The sequence below is a fragment of the Mustelus asterias genome, chromosome 14 (assembly GCF_964213995.1).
Source record: "Mustelus asterias chromosome 14, sMusAst1.hap1.1, whole genome shotgun sequence".
Classification (NCBI taxonomy): Eukaryota; Metazoa; Chordata; class Chondrichthyes; order Carcharhiniformes; family Triakidae; genus Mustelus; species Mustelus asterias.
Window position 1 is genome coordinate 38,253,825 of NC_135814.1, and position 22,976 is coordinate 38,276,800.

Here is a 22,976-nt window from a genome sequence, read left to right on the forward strand (position 1 = left end):
GCAAAGGAGCTTGTTTTGCCACGACTGTCCTATATTTAATCTATCATTTATGGCCCCTCACTCTAGATCCCTCCATTAGGAGGAACAATCTTCCTTGCTACCCGGTCCCATCCTTTCATTATTTTAAAGACTTCCCTCATATCACTGTGTTATCTGTGTTGGCTAAACAAAACTAAATGTGGATCAAGTCTTTTAACATTTTTGTATTTCCTCATACCAGGCAGCGCCTGATTGAATTAGTTTTGGACCTTTTGTAATATTCCCTATCCAATACCTCACATTTACTGTCACTGAATTCCATCCACTCCTTTTAGCTCATTTTCCCACTTTATCTGCAACCCCTTTGTCGCGATTTTGTCACATTTTAACGATATCGGCTGAGATTTGGGAAGGATTCCCAAATAGACTTAATAGAGGTGTATAAAATTATGAAAGGCATAGATAGGGTGAACGGTGGGAAGCTTTTCCCCGGGTCGGTGGTGACGTTCACGAGGGGTCATAGGTTCAAGGTGAAGGGGGGGAGGTTTAACACAGATATCAGAAGGACATATTTCACACAGAGGGTCGTGGGGGCCTGGAATGTGTTGCCGGGCAAGGTGGTGGAGGCGGACACACTGGGAACGTTTAAGACTTATCTAGACAGCTATATGAATGGAGTGGGAATGGAGGGATACAAAAGAGTGGTCTAGTTTGGACCAGGGAGCGGCGCGGGCTAATTGTTCCTTGTTTCTCGTTTCAAGGCTTCATTCTATGATCATCTTGCTGGTGCCAGTACAGAGCGAGACTGCGGATAGTTAGGAACCTGTCTCGGGGGCAGGGAATTCATATGGTGTTCGTGGAAGTGGAAATGACTAGGGTTGGGAAGCATTTTCCGATCAGGGCCATTGTGATCTCCTGGACTCGTTTCGATCGCCTCAGGGGGTCGGAGAGGAATTTCCCAGATTTTTTTTTCCCCATATTGGCCCTGGGATTTTTCACTCTGGGTTTTCGCCTATCCCTGGAGATCACATGGTCTGGAATGGGGGGGTGGGGGTGAGTTAATAGGTTGTAATGAACAAAGCATCGTAGCTGTGAGGGACAGCTCGGTGGATAGGATATTGGTATGTAGATAGGCTGGAAAATTGGGCGGGGATCCTGGATTCAGGATTCAATCCTGGACCGGGGAGCGGCGCGGGCTTGGAGGGCCGAAGGGCCTGTTCCTGTGCTGTATTGTTCTTTGTTCTTTGTTCTTTGATTCGTCATGCGCTGGAATGGAAAATTTGGAGAGTCCATTGATTTTGGGTCGCACTGGAAAATCCTGGCTGCCGGAGTGGTGGTGGAAAGGGAGTGGGGGGGTGGGGTGGGGTGCTGGCTGAAAACTTCACACCTGAAGAAGGAGCGACACTCCGAAAGTTTGTGCTACCAAATAAACCTGTTGGACTTTAACCTGGTGTTGTGAGACTTCTTACTGTGCAAGTACCAGTCCAACACTGGCATCTCCACATCATAGCTGGAAAGTCCCAGCCCTTTTTTCTAGTATCCTTGAATTTTACCACTGATTTCGATGGTGATAATTTATTCTGGTCTTTCCATTCCTCTCGACAAACCTCCAAATAAATGGCAGTATTGCCTTTGGAGAGTGACAATCTGCTTGGGTCTGTCAGGACCAATTTGTTGTTGCTATCCTGCCTCCTGTTCGCCCTGCATATTCATTGTTCCATTGTCACCCTCTTTCATTCCCACGATTCATCTGCAGCTGATTCAGCTCCCCTTTCCATGTGGAGAAGATTTGCACTCCTTTTCACCCCAACTCCAGGCCCTCTTGTGCATCTGTTTCCACCTGTTAATCTTCTGACCTTCAGTTTCCCTTCTACCTCCTCTCTTTATCCCCCTGGAATTTTGCCTGTACATTGTAAATCATAATTCTTCTTTCAGTACAAAGAACAAAGAACAATACAGCACAGGAACAGGCCCTTCGGCCCTCCAAGCCCGCGCCGCTCCCCGGTCCAGGATTGAATCCTGAATCCAGGATCCCCGCCCAATTTTCCAGCCTATCTACATCCTAATATCCTATCCACCGAGCTGTCCCTCACAGCTACGATGCTTTGTTCATCACAACCTATTAACTCACCCCCACCCCCCCATTCCAGACCATGTGATCTCCAGGGAGAGGCGAAAACCCAGAGTGAAAACCCCAGGGCCAATATGGGGAAAAAAAATCTGGGAAATTCCTCTCCGACCCCCTGAGGCGATCGAAACGAGTCCAGGAGATCACACTGGCCCTGATCAGAAAAAGCTTCCCAACCCTATTCATTTCCACTTCTGCTTTACGAACACCATCTGAATTCCCTGCCCCCGAGACAGGTTCCCAACTATCCGCAGTCTCGCTCTGTACTGGCACCAGCAAGATGATCATAGAATGAAGCCTTGAAACGAGAAACAAAGAACAATTAGCCCATGCCACTCCCTGGTCCAAACTAGACCACTCTTTTGTATCCCTCCATTCCCACTCCGTTCATATAGCTGTCTAGATAAGTCTTAAACGTTCCCAATGTGTCTGCCTCCACCACCTTGCCCGGCAACACATTCCAGGCCCCCACGACCCTCTGTGTAAAATATGTCCTTCTGATATCTGTGTTAAACCTCCCCCCCTTCACCTTGAACCTATGACCCCTCGTGAACGTAATTTGTTTATCTGGCCATGTATTTGCCAATTTGAGTTATCCATTCTCTCTGCCAACTGACTGTCCCATTGAGAAGAACAGTAAGGTAATAATGGGCAGCACAGCAGCACAGTGGTTAGCACTGCTGCTTCACAGCTCCAGGGACCTGGGTTCAATTCCCGACTTGGGTCACTGTCTGTGTGGAGTTTGCATGTTCTCCCCGTGTGGGTTTCCTCCGGGTGCTCCAGTTTCCTCCCACAGTCCAAAGATGTGCGGGTTAGGTTGATTGGCCATGCTAAAACTGCCCCTTAGTGTCCTGAGATGCGTAGGTTAGAGGGATTAGCAGGTAAATATGTAGGGCCTAGGTGGGATTGTGGTCGGTGCAGACTCGATGGGCCAAATGGCCTCTTTCTGCACTGTAGGGTTTCTATGATTCTATGAAGTGACATGCGTGTTGAGAGCCTATTCCAGAGAGTGTAGAAGTAATAGAGAGAGGGTTTAATGTTCATCATGAAACAAGCCACTTGTTATGATCCCAGCTGCTGTTATAACTGGACAGAATGATCCCAGAATGGAACTCTGGTTCAAAAGACTGTAACTTTTACTTTTTTATAAAATGTGGATGGACAGTCACAGGACTGCTAATTAGTTTTAACAACGAAAAAAACATTTATTAAACATGAAAAAATTAGATTTTGACACAAGACTCCATTATTCCCCCCCCTTAGCTTAACAAATACATACAGCTTTTAAGTTTGATATGGATTGCAAGCTAGATCTTAAGCTACAATGGTCTCAATATGCAGTTTAGCTGTTGTCAAATACACTCACTTCGCTCTGAACCCAAGTTAATGTCTGTGAATTCTTTTCAGAATCCCCCCAGATGATTGTCACGTGAGAGTTTACAAACTCCACTCTCGAAAGCACCCTTTAAAATCTTCTTTCTAAAATGCTTTCCAATCGAGGTTTGCATTCTAAAATCCAGTCCAGGTTTTCCAAATGATCCTTTTAAACAAGACATCCGTTCCACTTTTAACAACAAATCCAGTATCCAGGGTTTACAACAGCCTCTTCAGGATTTTTTTAAATCCTAACTGCTGTACAAATGCTTCATAATAACTTTAACTCTCAATTCACAGGCTATAAAGATGTGCAGGTTAGGTGGATTGGCAATGCTAAATTGCTCCCAAGTGTCCCAAGATGTGTAGGTTAGATGGATTAGCCATGTAAATGTGTGGGGTGAAAGGGCAAGGGAGAGGGCCCTCGGTAAGATATTCTGTCAGAGAGTCGATGAGGACTCGATGAGACAAGTGGCCTCTTCTGCACTGTAGAGATTCTATGATTCTATTAAAATGTCATCAAACTTTTGATTCATCTCTTGAAATCTGTTTTCCCAATTTAGTTCTGGTTACTGCAACTGCCTCTCTAATTCAGAGCACTTAGTTTACTTTTCCCCTTGAATTCTCCTGAACAATACCTTGTTCCATGTTCTCTTAAGTTCAGTCTTTCTGACCCAATTCCCTGGTTATCTGGACTGCGCATGGTTCTCAGTGAGTTTGTCTCTTTGCAGCACCCTTGTCCCGTCCAATTCTCCTAGTAAAGTTGAGAGATGTTCGCTCCCTGGTGTCCTGTCTCCAACTGCAGTATATCCAGCTAAAATTAAATTCAAAAAACCTTTCTACTTTAAAAGGCCCCGAGTTGCTAAGCACCTACTGCTACCTTTGCCAGCCTATTTACTCTTCATGCCATAACCTTCTCTAAGCACAATAGAAACACACCTAAAACCAGCCCCCAGCACCATTGTCCAGCATTCCACAGAAACGTTAAACCCACTTAAAACTATACGGTATTTCTAATCTTTACCAATACAAATATAAATCCCTTAAAACTATCTTTGTTTTCCTAACACAGTAGTCCCATAATGATTTAATCTGAGGATCACCACACCTCAGGCAAGGGGCAAGTCTGAGAAGGTGGATCTTCATGAATAACCTTAGCCAGTACAGGAATTGAACCCATGCTGTTGTCATTACTCTGCATCACTAACCAGCTGCCAAACCAACTGAGCTTAACCAGCACATAGGAGTTCCACTAAAGTACAGGCATAGTGTGTTAGAATTGGCAACCCTGAGACTGAGTCTGTGCCAGATTTTTAATCTTGCTGGTTTTTGGAGAAAAAAATCATAACCTTAATTCAATTAGTAAGTGATTAGTAATACATTTCTTTTTATTTAAAGTTTGAAAGAATACCTAATAGTGAAGACGTTTAAAAAAAGTGAATAATAAGATAAAGTAAAGCTGACTAGCAGGCTGTGCTGCATTCAAAGTACGTGTTAGTGAAGCCGCCACAGAACCACAGCTTCCTGTCTGTGTGGAAATGTGACCCATCGAGTATTTCGAAGAATTTCAAGCACAGTGCACGGAATTGATCTCGCCGACTAATAGTCAAACTGAGAACAATGTATCAAGACCTCCATTTTATTAGCCATTGGAGACAGGTTGAGCAGATCGGGTCAAGCTGGTTTGGATGGGGTCAAGGATCACGCAGACTGCAGAAAAAGGCCGGCGTGTAAAGCTATTAATTAGTCCGACATGCCAAGGTGGTGCCTAGCTGAATTGTCCTGTTTAAACTATTTTACTCATTTATAGACCAAGGTTCGATTCCGACCTTGGGTCACTGTCTGTGTGGAGTCTGCATGTTTTCCCTGTGTCTGCGTGGATTTTCTCTGGGTGCTCCAGTTTCCTCCCATAGTTCAAAGATGTGCGGGTTAGGTGGGTTGGCCATGCTAAATTGACCCTTAGTGTGTGGGGTTGTGGGGTGGGGGGGAGGCGCGGGTGGTGGGCCTGGGTAAGGTGCTCTTATGGGGAGTCGTTGCAGACTTGATGGGCCAAATGGCTTCCTTCTGCACTGTAGGGATTCTGTGGTTCATTCGCCACCATAAATTACTATATAGTGACCAGGAATAGGACTCCTGAATCTTCTATTCCTGTGCCCAAAAGCCAATTGTCATGTCAAACCACAGTTGAGATAATTAACTCAAAACTGACTGAGGAGTAAATGTGAGCCAAAATTTTCCAGCTGTTTCTGCCAGCGGATATTCTGGTCCTGCCAACAGCGACCTCCCTGCTGTGGATTCCTCAGCGGCGGAGGATGTGAACAACAGGAAAACAGTTGACAACATTGGGACAAGAAGATTCCAATGCCTGCCAATTGTGGACCACCTCCATGGTTGCAAACACGCCCTGGGGCAGGGGAAGAAAAATCCCACCCCAGGATCTGTCAGGCCTGGATACTCCAGGCACATACAAGACATAGACAGGCAGCACGGTGGCACAGTGGTTAGCACTGCTGCCTCACAGGTCGAGGGATCCAGGTTCAATTCCCGGCTTCGGTCACTGTCTGTGCAGAGTCTGCACGCTCTCCCCATGTCTGCGTGGGTTTCCTCCAGGTGCTCTGGTTTCCTCCCAAAGTCCAAAAGACGTGTAGGTTAGGTGCATTGGTCATGCTAAATTCTACCCGCACAGGTGCTGGTGTGGCGACTAGGGGATTTCCACAACTTCATTGCAGTGTTAATGTAAGCCTACTTGTGACTAATAAATAAAATCTTGAGATGGATTTACCAACTGAGCTTTTCTCATGGCAATTTAAGAAGCTAGAACAAAGGTTAAGGTTGTGTTGATGCATGGCATAACCACTGCAGGACAGCACTTGACAGGTGAGCTGCCTGCTGCTTTACTTTCCCTCCCCTTGAGACCATGTTGTAGACTGGTTTTTACAAATGGAAAATGTCAGGTGGGATTCTCCAACCTTGTCTGTGGCCAGCCCCGCTGCAAGTGAGAACGGAGAACCTGGCGTTTCAGCCAAAACTCCATTCACTTTCAACAGCACTGGAGAATCCCAGCCGCAAACAAGGATGGAGATTTTCAGCATTTACTTTTTGAATGCATTGACCCAGGTTAAAGGTCTATGGATGAGCTTGAACAGTTTATTAAAGGGTTCCCAGTTTTATTACTCAAACTGTGAGGGAAGTTGCGTTATTGAAGTTGATCCTGGAAGCCATGACTGGAATGTTTGAGTGTTTATTGGTTCACATTAACTGGCTATTTTCTAATTAATTAGGTTGCTTTGCTTATGTACTTAATTAGTTTTATTGTTTTTTCCCTGCGATGGAGATGCTGAATTGTTCCAGTATTATTTTTATTATCATTTATTTTTAGCATTTGGCCACTTGCTGTATTTTGGTCAAACGGTGCTTTCAGTTTAATTGCAATTTTATCTTGTTGCTTCTAAAATATACTCGTGTTTGTGTTCAAATTTAACTAAACTGGCCGTGTTATTAAAATGCCCAGTCTGTTAATTCCCCCATAGGATAAGCTCTCCCTTTGTTCAGAGGTAATTGGATCTACTGTTGACAGGAAAATAATTGAATGTTTGATGTGATTCTGACCTTTATATTTTGATGTGGAGATGCCGGTGTTGGACTGGGGTAAACACAGTAAGAAGTTTAACAACACCAGGTTAAAGTCCAACAGGTTTATTTGGTAGCAAAAGCCACACAAGCTTTCGGAGCTCCAAGCCCCTTCTTCAGGTGAGTGGGAATTCTGTTCACAAACAGGGCATATACAGACACAGACTTAATTTACATGAATAATGGTTGGCATGCGAATACTTACAACTAATCAAGTCTTTAAGAAACAACTCACGTTGTTTTGTTTCTTAAAGACTTGATTAGTTGTAAGTATTCGCATTCCAACCATTATTCATGTAAATTGAGGTTGTGTCTTTATATGCCCTGTTTGTGAACAGGATTCCCACTCACCTGAAGAAGGGGCAGCGCTCCGAAAGCTTGTGTGGCTTTTACTACCAAATAAACCTGTTGGACTTTAACCTGGTGTTGTTAAACTTCTTACTTTATATTTTGGATATGGTAAAATTAATAGCAGGTGATCTTTAGCTGCAATCTGCATACAATGGAATTTAAAAAGTAACTTTACGTTGGCAGCAAAGAGGAAACCATACATGGGATGATTTATGTTCTATTTTTGTTTTATGGTGGATGGATGTAATGGGCGGGTGTTGATGACCAGGATACATCTGATGCACTGCAGATAAAGTTAGGCAATAGGATTTTTAAGTTTATTGAGTTGGAGCTGATTATTGCTGAATAGGATTGTCACAGATGCATAAAAAAGTTTTATTGATTAGAATTTCAGATTTGAACAACTTCATAGCTAAGCCACCCTGTCTCAATCCCTTTCTTTGAATCCCTTCAGTCTATTCTCTCACATAATCAAACCAGCCCTAACTAAAGTCACAGGCGCCACTCTCTATGATGCATTGTATTTCTCTCTGCAGCCTTTTTTTGGGAATCACACCATTCTGTTCCAAACATCAGGAGGTATTGAGGAGACTATTATGACTGCATAGAGGCCTTTAACATTGTGAAGAGGTTTACAAGGGAGGAAAGAAACTTTGCAATCACGAGTGTGCCAGTCTAAAAGTGCACGAAGATAGCTGCTTCTGAGCTAAGTAAAGAACTTAGGAGAGATTTCTTGCTCTGGCTCTGAACTGCCTACTATTGACAGCCATTCCTTCAGCTACCTAGCCCCCATGTTTTGGAATTTCCTCTGTATTTTTAAAAAATCTCTCCAACACCCTTCTCCTTGAAGGTGGAATTTTTCTTCAAGCTTTAGAGCATCTCTCTTCATATATCCATCTTCCTTTTGGTTTGCCTATTTTTTTTATTATACCTCAGTGAAGCAAGATGTTTTTCTATAAAAATGATACATAACTGCAAGTTGTTTCATAATTTATTGATGCATTTGTTTTCTTTTTTTAAGTAGCTTTGATTTATTTTTGTTAACATATTCATAAAATATGGCAGTGAGAAGGAATTAGATCTCACTTTTTAGTGTAATCTGAGTGTTTTGCAACATTCAAAATGTGTCCTTGTCATAAATCTGTTGTGTAACCAGTTGTCTGTAGAGAGTTCTGTTTTATTTAGCTGTAAATTAGTGATGTTCTTTTTGAATTTCTTGGTGATTTTCTGTGCACACTGCACCAAATTCTTTCATTGTGTTTTTTTGCTTGTATTCTTTGTAAAAGAGCAAATAATGGCATTTAGGTCCTGCAGTCGAGTTGGGAATTCCGGTCGACCTCACCCTATTAATCAGGGAGCACTTTTACAGGGAGTATTCCACCAATGTTGTTTGCCAAATCAGAGTGTTTTTTTCTTACTATTTTATTCCTTTGATGGAGATTTTTCCAATCAATTTTCATGTACGTTACTGGTCAGATTAAAGTTCCCCTTGTGTTTAGAGACTGCAAACTGGAGGTTCACTAACTGTTTTTCTGCGAAAATGGATAGAATTGTGTTCTCAAACACACCTCTTAGTCATCAAAGACATTTCAGTGCAATTTTTTCCTATATCTGTTCGTGGGATGTGGGCGTCACTGACGAGGCCAACATTGTACTTGGGAATAGTGCCCTGAAGCCACATGTAGGCCAGACCAAGTAAGGATGGCAGAGTTCTTTCCCTCAGGAACATTAGTGAACCAGGTGGGTTTTTATAATAGTTTCATGGCCGCCATTACTGAGAGCCACTTTCAATTCCAGATTTTAAAAAAAAATTAATTGAATGTTTTAATTAGTTGAATTTTAAATTGGTGGGATTTGAACTCATGGCCAGAGCATTACAGGGCCACTGGATTACTAGTCTAGTCACATCATCACTGCACGACCATCTCCCCAGTACAAGTGGCATGAGGTCATCCCTTTAAACATTAAAAAGAAACCATAAATCTTCTGTATGACTCACGGAGAGCATTGTTAGTGTGCAGTTGAGCCATTTTCCCACTTTTTTTGGTTTATGCAAAAAAGTATTTTAAGAACCTAACAGCAATATTTAACATAACCATTTCACCCTTCACATTGACATTTTAAAAGTCACTCACTAAAATGCTTTATGCCCCTTAATATTAGGAGGTTTACTAGGGGCTGGAGTTTAATCAAAGGTAAGTCATTGCTGTAAATAATTTGCTATCCATTCTATCAGAGATATTCTAACCCTGCTCAACATGGGAATGTCACTGGCTGTCTCCAACTAGTCATATCAGTGGCAAGAAAGATAAGCTGCGTCCACCATTGGCACTTGCTATCAGGTGTACTATTTTGGGTCTGTCGGCCTACTGATTCATCTGAAACTTCTGAAGTTTAAATTTATTTATTAGTGTCACAAATATGCTTACATTAACACTGCAATGAAGTTACGGTGAAAATCTCCTAGTCGCCACTCCGGTGCCTGTTTGGGTACACTGAGGGAGAATTTAGCATGGTCAACGCACCTAACCAGCACATCTTTCGGACTGTGGGAGGAAACCGGAGCACCTGGAGGAAACTCACGCAGACATGGGGAGAACGTGCAGACTCCGCACGGACAGCGACCCAAGCCGGAGGAATAGAACCCAGGTCCCTGGTGCTGTGAGCCAGCAGTGCTCACCATTGAGCCAATGTGCTGCCTTCCTTATCAACTTCCGTTCCTGGAATAAATTGTTAGGAAGGAACACATCACTGTCTGCTTCTACAATATGCTTTTAAACTTTATACTAAATGGGAAAGCTCACTCTGTCGCTTTCCCTCTCACTTGCTCACCTCCCCCTTCCACGTGTGGTACTTCCTCACTTTCTGCTGCTGTCCTGCCCCATGTGCTCTCACAGTCTCCTCCTCTTGTGAGTGCATGCTTTCACTTGCTCCTTATGCAGCACTCACTGTGGGTGGGTTGGAGTTCATGGTGCCGGCAGGAGCCAGAAATGTGGTGAGCTTCATTCGGCAGGAGTTGAAATCTTGCCTTCCCAACAGCGGGTTCCAAATTCGAGCTGAACTCAGTGTTGTGTCTGTGGCGGGTCCTGTGGCAGCTTTTTATTTGTAACACATTTATATATCATGAATACTCATTATATGAAAACTTTCTGTGATTACGTCCAACCTTGATGATAAAGTTTTTTTGGTGACATGTAGCAAGTCGGTTTGATGCAGTTGTATCTGAGGTCACCAGTTTTCCTTGTTGAACTCTGCGGAATGAGATGGAAGTATGAAAATGGCAGCTTGTATGGAGCTCGGGTTCAGAAACAGTAGACGGGATTTTTCTGCCCCGTCACACTGATGGAGCAGTGTAGAAGGGTGAGAAATATGAGCAAGAGGCGAAAAATCGGGTTTGCATCTGAATTTTCGTCTCTTGCGATATTGCTGGTCCCATTCTGCCGGTGAAATCAGAGGCTGATTTTAATATTAATGACATGACTAGGGATGCAATCATCCAGGCTCACTTACCTTTCCTACTTTGCCAGTGGGACGGGTGGGAACCAGATATGATGGCCTCGCCGGTGGGACCGGAGGCCATTGAAGCTCTCTGGGTGGTTGGAGTCAGGACCAGGCAGTGCCCCTTGGGCAGTTCCAACCTGGCACTGCCAGCCTGGCACACTGACAGTGCCAAAAGGGGTGGGGCCTGATGGGGGCAAGGCCTGATGTGGTGGAGTTTGATGGTGCAGATCCTGACCGGGGAGGGTTTGAAGGAGGGCAGTGAATGGGAGAGCTCTGCAACGGTGGGTGAGGCCTGATCAATGAGGGTGACAATCAGGGGGTGAGTGCTGCTCGGTGGGGGGTTTCCTGGTGAGCTGAGGCTCTACAACCCCCTCCCTCCTGGTGAGAATCACATTATGGCTTCTGTGTTGCACATATTGCCGTAAATTACCACCATTTACCTCGCTGGAAAAACAGGCAAGAAAACATCCCATTTTACACTTAGAATTTCTCTGAGGAAATTCCACCCAGTGAGTCAGTGGTTGGTGGGGGGGAGGGGGGGGGGTGGTGGGGATGGTTGCAGTGGAGTAGGATTGGGGGAATGGAGGAGTTAAGTGGGAATGGCTTGGTATTCTGGGGGATGTGGGGGTATAGTCAGTCAAGGTAAGTGAATTAGGGACATAAGGGCAGTGTCAAAACTGTCCATGTTTGTCCACCTCTGGTTGGCAGAGTTCTCACAAGGCCTTGATCTTGCAACATTTCATTTACCCCCGCTGAGTGATTTCAGACAATATTCTTTACAATGCATAGATAGGAGGCCCAGCAGAGCCTGCAAATTCAGCCATGTTCCACAGAGTGATGAGTATAACACTGGACACTCACATGAACATTCAGTTCAGAACAAATGCAAAAACACAACATGATTTCATCCAAAGTAATGTCCTTATCTCCCCTGTAACCTCAATGCCAGCCACAAGGCGTGCCAGAACACTGGGCTTTCTAACTAAGCAGCTCTCAACAAATAACAATGATGCACACATGAATAAAATGAAACAAATTTAATGTGAAATATTTACAAGTCAAGTTTAAATTTGAGAAACACCTTTGTGCTCTGTGTGCCTTGTATTAATGGCAATGGAGTTGGGCAGGAATGTTGCGGCTGTGATACAGAGTAACACTGTTTATCCAGGAGGCTCTTTTTTAGCCCAAATGTAGGAGCTGCATTGTTAGCTGATGGTTGGTTTCACCATTGAAAAGCTTCCCCCGTTGCATCATGTGCACACTGCCCGCACTTTTAATTTTAATCGTGAGCACGTGAGGGAGCAGGAAAGAGCAAGGGGGTGGCGATGATGCCCACTTCCTGTTCTGCCATTAGGAATGGCATGCCACAGTTAAAATTCTACCCTTTGTTTCTCTCCCTCTCTTTCTCTCCCTCTCTTTCTCCACCTCTCTCACTCTCTTTCATAGAAATCATAGAAATCATAGAAACCCTACAGTGCAGAGAGAGGCCATTCGGCCCATCGAGTCTGAACCGACCATAATTTCACACATGCACACATCCGCTCAAGATCATTTTCTGTCACCTAAAAAAAAATCCCACCACCAAATACAAATCTCCTTCTCCAGAGGGGTCAGTTCTTCAGGGATCATTCCCTCGGGGGTACATTTCCCTTCCTCTGCCACATCCCAGTTAAAGATATAGCCATATATATTTTCTCACACTATTGTCCTATTCACCATGCCCGGCAGCAATTGATGTACTTCCTCCAATTTAATAAGTTATAGTTCTGATGAAAGATCATTGTCAGTCTGAATTTCCATCCTGCATGTCCTAACCCTGCAGTTGGGGAGTGGGGGGGGGGTGGAGAACTCTCACATGCTGGTGCCAGGAGCCAGAGGGTATCTTTTGGGGAGGCAGCCAATTGGAGCTGTGTGCATTTAGAGAAGGAGGGAGGACTCCCAAGGTTGGAGGACTAGGAGGGTGCCCCCACTCTCCCGCTGGGATGAAGATTGACAGCCCCTCCAGCTGCCAATGGGGAACTATATTAAGGTTGACTTAATTTACACTTGACTTTTCATTAAGAGTATTAAGTGGAAGTTTTGTAATTACAGTGGGCATACTTGCAAAGATAAATACCACAATAATCTAATAAGTAATGTTAAATGTTTACTTATCTTGCACTGCTCTCACTACTGCTCCATGTCTGCTCACCTCCTCCAACATGGTAAAGGCCAGCCTCTGATTGTTTGCCAGCTCCAGCTTACCTGGCAGGATTTCAATTGGCCTCAAAATGCTTTGCTTGAAACTCTCTAGGATCTGTGTTTTATTTTTACGACTCCTGATATCAGTTGGCCAGGAGCCAGGAACGGTTGTGCATGAACACTCAGCTCACATTGCGTCTGGGTCAAATTGGAATCTGTGTCCATTTAAGGAGAAGCTAGATAGGAATATGAAGGAAAAAGACATCAAAGGATGTGCTGATAGGATAAGAGGCAGTAAGGTGGAAGGAATTACAGTGAGCTGAACCAGTTGACCTGTGTCTGTGTTGTAAGGTCTATGTAAATTACATGATGGAACCTATCTGATTTGAGTAAGGTGCTGTTACCATCTGATAATTCAGACAGTACATCTATCCCACCTATTTAGGGCTGCAGAGACTATTTAAAGTCATCATTAACTTTTCCTGAAAAGTTTCAGCATGTTTTTTTCTATTATTTTTATGCTGTTCAGGTGAATGCCACTCAGGCATCAATTAGCCAGGGATTTCTGCCTTTGTACTTTGATCCACCATTGATACTGACATTAACTTGTTTCTGGATTCATTTTATACTTTTGAACTTTTTTTCCCTTTAAGGCAGTGTTGGGGCAGAGGCAGTTAAAGAACTTCAGAATGAGCATCTACCCTGCTCATGGAACAGGGAGAGGCCATTTTGGGGAGGCGATGGCCTAGTGGCATTATCACTTGACTGTCTGGACAAACTCAGCTAATGTTCTGGGTACCCGGGTTCAAATCCTGCCACAGCAGATGGTAGAATTGAAATTAAGAATCTACTGAAGACCATTGAAACCATTGTCAATTGTAGGAAAAACCCATCTGGTTCACTAATGTCCTTTTAGGGAAGGAAATCTGCCGTCCTGGTCAGGCCTACGTGTGACTGCAGAGCCACAGCAATGTGGTTGACTCTTAACTGCCCTCCAAGGGCAACTAGGGATGGGCAAGAAATGCTGGCCAGTCAGCGATGCCCATGTTCCATGAATGAATAAAGCAAAAAACAGTCTCTCCATTCAGTGAGATCATTGCTGATTTGAGACCTAACTTAATTTCCCCACACTTGCCCAATAGCTCTTAATAGGTTTGGCTAACAAAATCTGTCAGTCTTAATTTAAATTTAATGGTTGATTGATCTAGCCTCAACTGTCATTTGCAAAATAGTTTCAAACTTCGACCACACTTTTCCTGTAGAATGATTTCCTAATTTTGTTACTGAAATAATTGGCTCTAAATTTTAGAATATACCCAAAGTTTAAGATGCCCCAACCATAGTGGAAATAGTGGGTGGAATTGTCCCAAAATGTTTCTAGGTATCATGATGGTGAGAATAATGGAATGATCCGTGCCAGTCTTACTGGTGCGCTCCGACCGCAGGCCCCCCCACACTCAGTCACTTTTATAGAGATTTGGGAGTTTTCCGTGGGTACTTGGGATGGGTGGGGAGGAGGGGGGGGGGGGGCGCATAAACATCCCAGTGAACCCAGCTTCCAAGCGCCATTTTGAAAGGGCGGCTGATCTCAGAGTGCACTGGGAGACACCCCCCCGCCCCGCCACCCCTCACCCCACGGACATCTGGACCCCCTCCTTGACCTGGGTCACCAGCATTGGGTCCCCCTGACCCCCCCCCCCCTCCCCCCCCACCCCCCCCCCCCCCCCCAAAATCAAGAACGCCTTCACGATCCACCCCTGCAGGGGACTCGCCATCAGATCCCACCCCCTCGGCACTGCTGGCAGGGTTCACCTGGCACCACCAGGCTGTCCAGTGGCCATTGCCGGGCACCACCAGTGTGCCAGGTGAACAGTGCTTCAACGGCCTCCGAACCCACCGGCGTGACCATCATGCCAGATTTCTGCCGTTATCTCATCACGCCCGAAGGCCAGAGAATTCTGTGCTGCAGAATTTGAATGGGCTACGCACATGCTAATCAGATTGCTGCTCTTTCTGGGTGCGATCCACTTGGTGCCATTATAAAGGGGCTGGAAGAATTGCAAACTGCTTTGTGTTGGGTGCGAAACACATCTTTAGACTCGCACGCTATTCCCTGGGATCGGTGCGACCTACTAACGGTGTGGTGAGGTTGGAGATTTGCCCACAGTTTTTCCCTTTCTGCTCTTCCTGTTCGCCTTAATATCTTGTAAACTGTAATCAAATTTCCCTGAGTTGCACAATCTCCCTTTGTAATTGTACCTTTAGCGTCTGGGTATCATTCCATTATTGGCTTCAAACTTTTCTTTCCTCTGATTTGGATGTGCTGCTTTGAAGTGATCCAGACACATGAGGCACAATGCCAGCTTCTTATGGCCATTGATGCAAGTAGCAGCCAGCCCCTGCTGTGACTTGAACCTGTAGCTGAAAGGGTGTCAGACAGTAAAACTAAATTAACTACTGCTGTTCAGAACCAAACTTGAAGCAATTTTAAATGAGGGAAACAATGTTTTTATAGGGCCGGAGAGGATGGGCAAACATGTCAGACAGGTTTTGTGCATTGGTAACTGTTAAGAGAGTTAATATTTTACAGAATTATAATATCTGCCATGCCAGAGAACAGTAATAGCCACCTGTTCTACTGAGGATCAACTTTAATGAAATGTTGTAAATTACTTAGCAAGATTTGTAAGTTACATCCAAAGATGTGCGGGTTAGGTGGATTGGGATGCTAAATTGCCCCTTAGCTCACCCCCCTGACACTAAGGTAAATATGTGGGGTTATGGGGATAGGGCCTGGGTGAGATTGTGGTCAGTGCAGACTGGATGGGCCGAATAGTCTCCTTCTGCATTGTCGGGATTTTATGATTCTATGATTGGTATTTCTCAGCATTTTGGTTGCAATGATTCTAAACTTTTCCTTTCATTTGAATTATCCTCAAGATCTGCCTCATTAACACTGAGTTACTCTGCCCATGGTTGAGGGAAGTACAAAGTTTCAGTTATCATAGTGGCAGCTTGGAAATGGAGATAGAAAGCAGAGGGCAAGAGTAAATGATTGCTTCATGGATTGAGTGGATGTAATTCGTACTGCCCTGGAGAACCAAATTGGGAACTCTCTTCTTACCCAAGTTATTTATTTGTATGGGGATCAGCGTAGAGCAAAAAATAAAATGAAAATTTGTCTGTGATACTAAATCAGGAAATGTGGTAAATTGTGAAGAATGATATTGGAGACTGCAACAGGATGTAGACAGGTTTGAGGAACAAATGGAGATGTAGTGGACACATTTCAATGTTAATAAAATTGAAGTACATTTTGATAAAATTAAGAGAATGGAAGTGACCTGAAATGATTCAATTCTCACTATGGTCAATGTATGCTTGGGTCATTCAAGGCAACACAGGTGGAAAAAAAATCACTAAATGATGAATGGGATTATGTTTTATTTTAATCAAAGGGCAAAAGCAAGGATGTAATAAATCTTTACAAGGCATTGATTAGGCCAGATTAGTACATGTTGTTTGGATGCTCCATAATAATGAAAATATTTGAACTAGGGAAAAGGTGCATCGTAGATTTAAATGGATGAGAGAGACAATTATTATTTTTGTCTCTTTACGCCTGCCTCTCACTTGTCCCTTTGGCAGAGATCCCTGCCTCTCCATGTCTGGTAGTTCTTGTGCCACGCTGACATTTCAGCTCTGGGGGTCATATTTTGTCATTATGAGTTGACAGGGGACCCACCACCCATGTGATCTGTGCCTTTTAAGAAATGTATTCTTATCATGTTTCTTGTAAAGGGTATGTTTAAAATTCAGCTGTGTTTTATACAGTGCTGATTTGTCTGGGCAACAGGCATCTCAAATGTTGAGAATGCAGGATAATGACTGATTTTAGCTAATGGTGTGTTTGTCTAAACAGAGTTAATGCATTTGTGTTTACTTGGATTCCCCTTGGGATTTCAGAATAGGGTTTTGATTAGATTTATTGACTAGTTACAGTGTCATGTGCTAATGGGAGGAGCTAAGCTTGCAGAGAAGATACACGGTTACTCTTTTTTTGTAAAACAGTCAGTTTTCTGCCTGGTCCTGAAAGAAGCAAGAGGTGTCTTTCTGTCTCTTTCTGTGGAGGTTGCAGTTTCAGGCTATCAGAAGACAGGTCTCTCTCTCTCTCTCTCCAGAGGTGTTCAAAAGGCTCTAGGAATGTTTACGAGTACGTAAGCCTGGGAATCGTTAACGGATTTTGAAGAGGGGTTTTAAGTCTAAGAGGAATATTGCTTGAATTAGAACTCATAGGGATAGATTAGCAGTTAAGAACTTTATCTTGTCATGTTTAAGTATTGTCCAATTGGTAAATGTTAAGCTAATTCATTTGTCAGAATTAAACTATTGTCAAATAAAGTTTATTTTGATAAAAGCTTCCAAGTGTGTCAATAGAATCACACCTGGAGAGAAGCATCTTATCCTCACATATCTGCCAAAAATAGCAAATAGTTGGGGTCTAGTCTAACTTCATAATAGACCTTGGGGTCTGTGATCTTGTTCCCTATTACCCATCCAAGATCTCTCCCCAGTGTGATAACTTCTCTTTACCTGAACGGATTGAAGAGAATCCATTCGTCCAGCCTCTATCTGTGGTACTGTTCCATTCTGTTCCATCCCCGCCCCTAAGAACCAGGTAACAGTGCACATCATATTAGCATACCTCACCCTTCAATGCACCCAGGCCAAGGAGGCAAATCTCCCAGCCTTGGCAGGCACATGCTTCAGTGCCATTTGGCACACACTCGTATGCTGGGAGTGCTATGAGGAATGGCTAACTTTCCACACGGTTCCATGCCAACTCAGCACTCATCCTTGTGGAGCTCAGAAGATTATTGAACCATTTGTGGAATTGTACCCACATGCATCGGACCACCTCAAGCCCACTCACCTTGGCTGCCACCTTTGTTAAGGCCTCCTTGGTTAGGTGTGGAGGTCTCTTCTTGCCATCCCTGGGCATTAAAACCTCACATTTGGGGCTCACTGCTTGGGCAAGAATGCCCATGCAGTGATCAGGTACGGCAGGGTCACAGTGCCCACAGGCCTTGCCCTCCTGCCTGATGTGCTCAGCAAGTGTCGATGACATCTTTACTACCAGCCCTCAGTTGATTTGAAAGGTATAGCTTCCACAGTGGTCACTGACAACCTTCAGGGAGCTGCCTTCGGCCTTTTTAAGTCACCTGCTAGATCTCCATTGGAACGAGTGCATAACAAGCTCCTGCCCCTGCATGGCCCAAAGAACTCGACGAAAAGATAAGAATGGCGCTGGGCTGCCTTAATTGGCCAGCTGGTGTGAAATCCTGTTTGAATCCTGACACCTGGGAGCAGATTCCACATCTACTTCCGTCCTTTTGTTTGCATGCACCCAACGGATGTGAAATTTGGGCCAATTCTGTTCAACAACATTAGATCAAACCTCTGCCTCTATCTTGTTCTACTTGGTTTTATTTTAATTTTTTTGGTTTGCTGGGTTGGGCTGCATCTTGCTCCTTCCTTTATCACTTTCAAAAATTAACGTTAATTTAGTGCTATTGCAAAGCATTGCTACCAAGTAAGCGTCTTTGCTGAATTAAAAATTAACTTTGTGCAGACAAACACATTCACAAGCCTCTGCACCCCAAGTGGTTGGCAAGGTCTGTCTGCAGCACTGATCTTTTATGGTGAACTGAAGAGTAGTCAGTTCTGTAGGAAGTTGATTACTGAAATTTTGTGGGATTAAAACCCCTGGCTCAATGGCTACATATCACCTACCTGCAGGATCTCTCTTTTTTTTATTTGATTTATTATTGTCACATGTATCAGCATACAGGGAAAAGTATTATTTCTTGCGCGCTATACAGACAAAGCATACCGTACATAGAGAAGGAAATGAGAGAGCGCAGAACGTAGTGTTACAGTTATAGCTAGGGTGTAGAGAAAGATCAACTTAATGCGAGCTAGGTCCATTCAAAAGTCTGATGGCAGCAGGGAAGAAGCTGTTCTTGAGTTGGTTGGTATGTGACCTCAGACTTTTGTATCTTTTTCCCGGTGGAAAAAGGTGAAGGGAGAATGTCGGGTGCGTGGGGTCCTTAATTATGCAGGCTGCTTTGCGGAGGCAGCGGGAAGTGTAGACAGAGTCAATGGATGGGAGGCTGGTTTGCGTGATGGATTGGGCTACATTCACGACCTTTTGTAATTTCTTGTGGTCTTGGGCAGAGAAGGAGCCATACCAAGCTGTGATACAACCAGAAAGAATGCTTTCTGTGGTGCATCTGTAAAAGTTGGTGAGAGTTGTAGCTGACATGCCAAATTTCCTTAGTCTTCTGAGAAGGTAGAGGCATTGATGGGCTTTCTTAACCATAGTGTTGAAATGGGGGGGCCCAGGACAGGTTGTTGGTAATCTGGACACCTAAAAACTTGAAGCTCTCGATCCTTTCTACCTCGTCCCTGTTGATGTAGACAGGAGCATGCTCTGCCCTACGCTTCCTGATATGTACTTCATGAAGTACCTCTGATGTAAAATAATAATTTAACATAATCCATGGTTCATTATTTTTAAAGGGGATAATATGGTGGAGCAAAGGTTTTATACTTGGCTTACATGTGGGTAACCAGTTCCACCCTTTTTATTGGTGTGACATTAAGAGATGTGTTCAATAAGACTTTTGCTGTTTATTTCTCTTTCCACACCTAGTGGTACACAAGGCAGACTCTCATCTGTTCCTATAGCAAGGGTTTTCCTGGGACAGTTCACTAGCCTGTTACCAGGGGCTTCTAGCTTGAAGGGCACCACTCTGCATCAAATATAGCTGACCAGGAGTCTCTCCCTCTCTTACCACCTGTCATTGGCATGTTGGAAGGATTTTACAGGTTGACACTAAACCTGTTGGCCATGTTATGAATGCACCTTTCTTGGCCATCAAGTCCTGGGTGGGACTCAAACCCGGAGCTTCTGGCTCAAAGGCAGGAACATCACTCACTACACCACGAGCCTCCATTCAATAATCTGGAGATTAAATAAAGAAAAGGAAGGACCGATTATCAATAGTATGTTGGTTTGAAATCGTCAAATGATGCTCTACTTTCTGTGCTCACATCCCCCAAGTTGTGAATCATAGGCGATTAGGAGAGAGGGGTTTTTCCAGCCCTTATACAGTATTTTTGGAGGGTTTTGTGAGCATCTTAATGTGCTTAGAATAGTTTAAAACACTACAATTTAAGGTTTAATGAGTTCCGTTCTTTTACAGGAAGTCAAAACCTTCCTCTGTTGGATGAGAAGGATACATTACAAACTGAGGAATCAGATAATTGTATTTTAAAGCAAGAAATGTATTTTAAGTTGTTTTAGCAACTTGTACAGTGGCATTTATTGTTTAACACAGGAAGAATAATGTCTATAAATCTAATATGTCTCATTCAGCTTCGTTCATTTGGTTGCGTTCTTACATCTGGATCAGTACATTGTGGGTTCAAACCTCATTCCATGAGTGCATTACCTAAACTGACACTGCAGTGCAATAATACAGGCATCCTATATTATCAGAGCTGCTTTCAGATGAGTAGTTAAGGCTCAATGTCTTCTCTACTGAATGTTAAAGGTCTTGCGCACTGGTGGAAGGAAAATACTTCCATTCATATCCTGGCTGACATTACTTCCTCAATTAATAGCATTAAAATAGATTAATTAGCCAGTCATCTCTTTGTGCAATCTGGGTGTTTGCCGATTCAATAACAACCATTGTCCTTGAAAATCCGATCCTGTATGCAAAGCATGATGAGAAATTTCTGAGAGATGTGCGCTCAGGTCAAAATTTGTCAAAATGGACCATAACCTTATGGTTCATATTACCAGCAATTAGAAAATGTTCTTAACTGAATAATATGTAACAATAGATTGAATATCTAAGGATTTGTTTTTTTAAATTTTAGAGTCGAAAATGAAGTGGCATCTTTTCATGAAGACGAAAGGCGCTTTGATCAAATCTAGGTGCTGACGTATATCTCCTTTGCTGGTTGGCTGGATACTTCAGCATTTCCACAGTATGGAAGAAGTCTGGAATCTGAAATGTAATTCACGTGTGTCCAATAAAACAGATTTACTACTAAATGGTTTCTCTGAATCTAAAAGTACTGGGCGAGTGCAAGACCTTTTCCATGAAGCTGCTCAGGTGAATTAACTAATGGATGCATGTAATTACTATCCAGCAATCTTTTTGAGTACATTCTGCTCTCGTGTTGTTGCATATGATTTTAAGAAATACTGGCCTAGGGATATTTTTCAATTCTGCACACAGCCTCATTTGCTGGGAGTATGTATTCACAAAATTACCTCTTAGTTTCTAAGCTAGCCCAGAAGTATATGCTCAGTATTATCACCTCTGCCTTTCCGATGGCGCACCCAAAGTGTACATAGCAGCAATATTTTAATCCACACTATTTCTATGTGTTATCAAAGTAATACTTAATAGTTTGTAGCCACAAAGTCAATTACATTTCTCAAGCTTTCAGGAAACATTGTTAGCATCACATTTTCTGTCTTGAAAAGTTTGTTTAGTACACCAACAGCATGTTCCATTCGCGCTGCAAAAACACAAAAAAGTAACAAGCTGGTTAAAGTTAGGCATCTCATCCAAATTAAGACAAGCCAGGAATAGGAATGGGATATGGACACATTTCACCCTGGTTTGTACATACGTTCTAGGATAGACATTCTATTATTGCCACATCATATAGCAAGACATACTCACTGAGAAACTATGAATCCTATCTGGCTTTTCCAAGACAGCAACATTCATTTTGATTGCCACTAACAGTTTTTGATGTTTTCTTTGAACTTTGGGGTTTCTTGGAACTGACTGAAGTTAGGGAATGTATATTTAGACCCTAAACTTTTCAGATATTCATCACTTTAGCCAAAAGGCCTTGGGCATTTCCATGGTATATGTATCAGGTTGGATAACTCCTTAACTCCAACTCTGCCAATCTGATCTAACTTCCATGCTGTATAAAGCAAGAGATATTTAAATTTGATAGTGATCATAAGTTCTAAAAAGGTGACATGTTTGGTTATATTGCAATATGCATTAAAACTTAAAAAAAGCATTGACTTTACAACTCATAATGCAGTTGTGATGTATTAATGCAATCTTAGAAAGCATGAAGAGACAAATATATTTTCTTTTGTATGAACTGTTTTATTGCAATCAAGCAAATATTTTTAAGGATAGAAAGTTTGTGAAACGTGAAATAGCACACAAATTCAAATGGAAATGTAGCTATTTATTATTTTTGAATGAGGATAGTCTAAAGTCCTTGAGGACAAAGCAAGGTCACAGTCAACAGATGTTTAATGCAGTTCAGTATCAATACAACACATCAGCAGCTTATGGCAATCAAAATGAAACCCCATAAAATAGGTTGTGAGCACAGTTGCAAAGTGTTTACATTATTACTAATTTGGATAATTAGATGTTAATAACTGAATTAGTATCCTACTTTTACAATGTTATAAACTATTTTAAAACTGCCATTCATAGAAACCTGCTATAAACATCCTTCAGTATTTCAATGCCCATGTGTCGAATGAGTAATTGACATTTTATCACTCAGCTGGTTCCTAGTTGAAAATAGTAGGAATATGTTCCACTTTCTGTTCCAAAATATGAATTGGATATGAACATAATTAAAAAATAATAATTTAGATTACTTAAAGTCAGGTTAGAAAATTACATATGCAACTCTTGCTTTTGTTAGGATTCTTCTTCATATAGTTATTTGATCCAATTTATGAAGGCCTTGGGACAAATATTGC

General features: G+C 42.9%; 1 protein-coding gene across 1 annotated transcript in view; it reads left to right on the forward strand.

Moving 5' to 3' along the window:
• The window catches only part of slc12a8 (solute carrier family 12 member 8), a 152,159-nt gene that overhangs the window by 17,908 nt on the left and 111,275 nt on the right, over positions 1-22,976 (forward strand). Inside the window, exon 2 of the mRNA XM_078229173.1 lies at positions 21,095-21,333. Coding sequence (XP_078085299.1) covers positions 21,208-21,333 — 126 coding nt within the window. The 5' untranslated portion in view covers positions 21,095-21,207. The remainder of the gene's footprint in view (positions 1-21,094; positions 21,334-22,976) is intronic.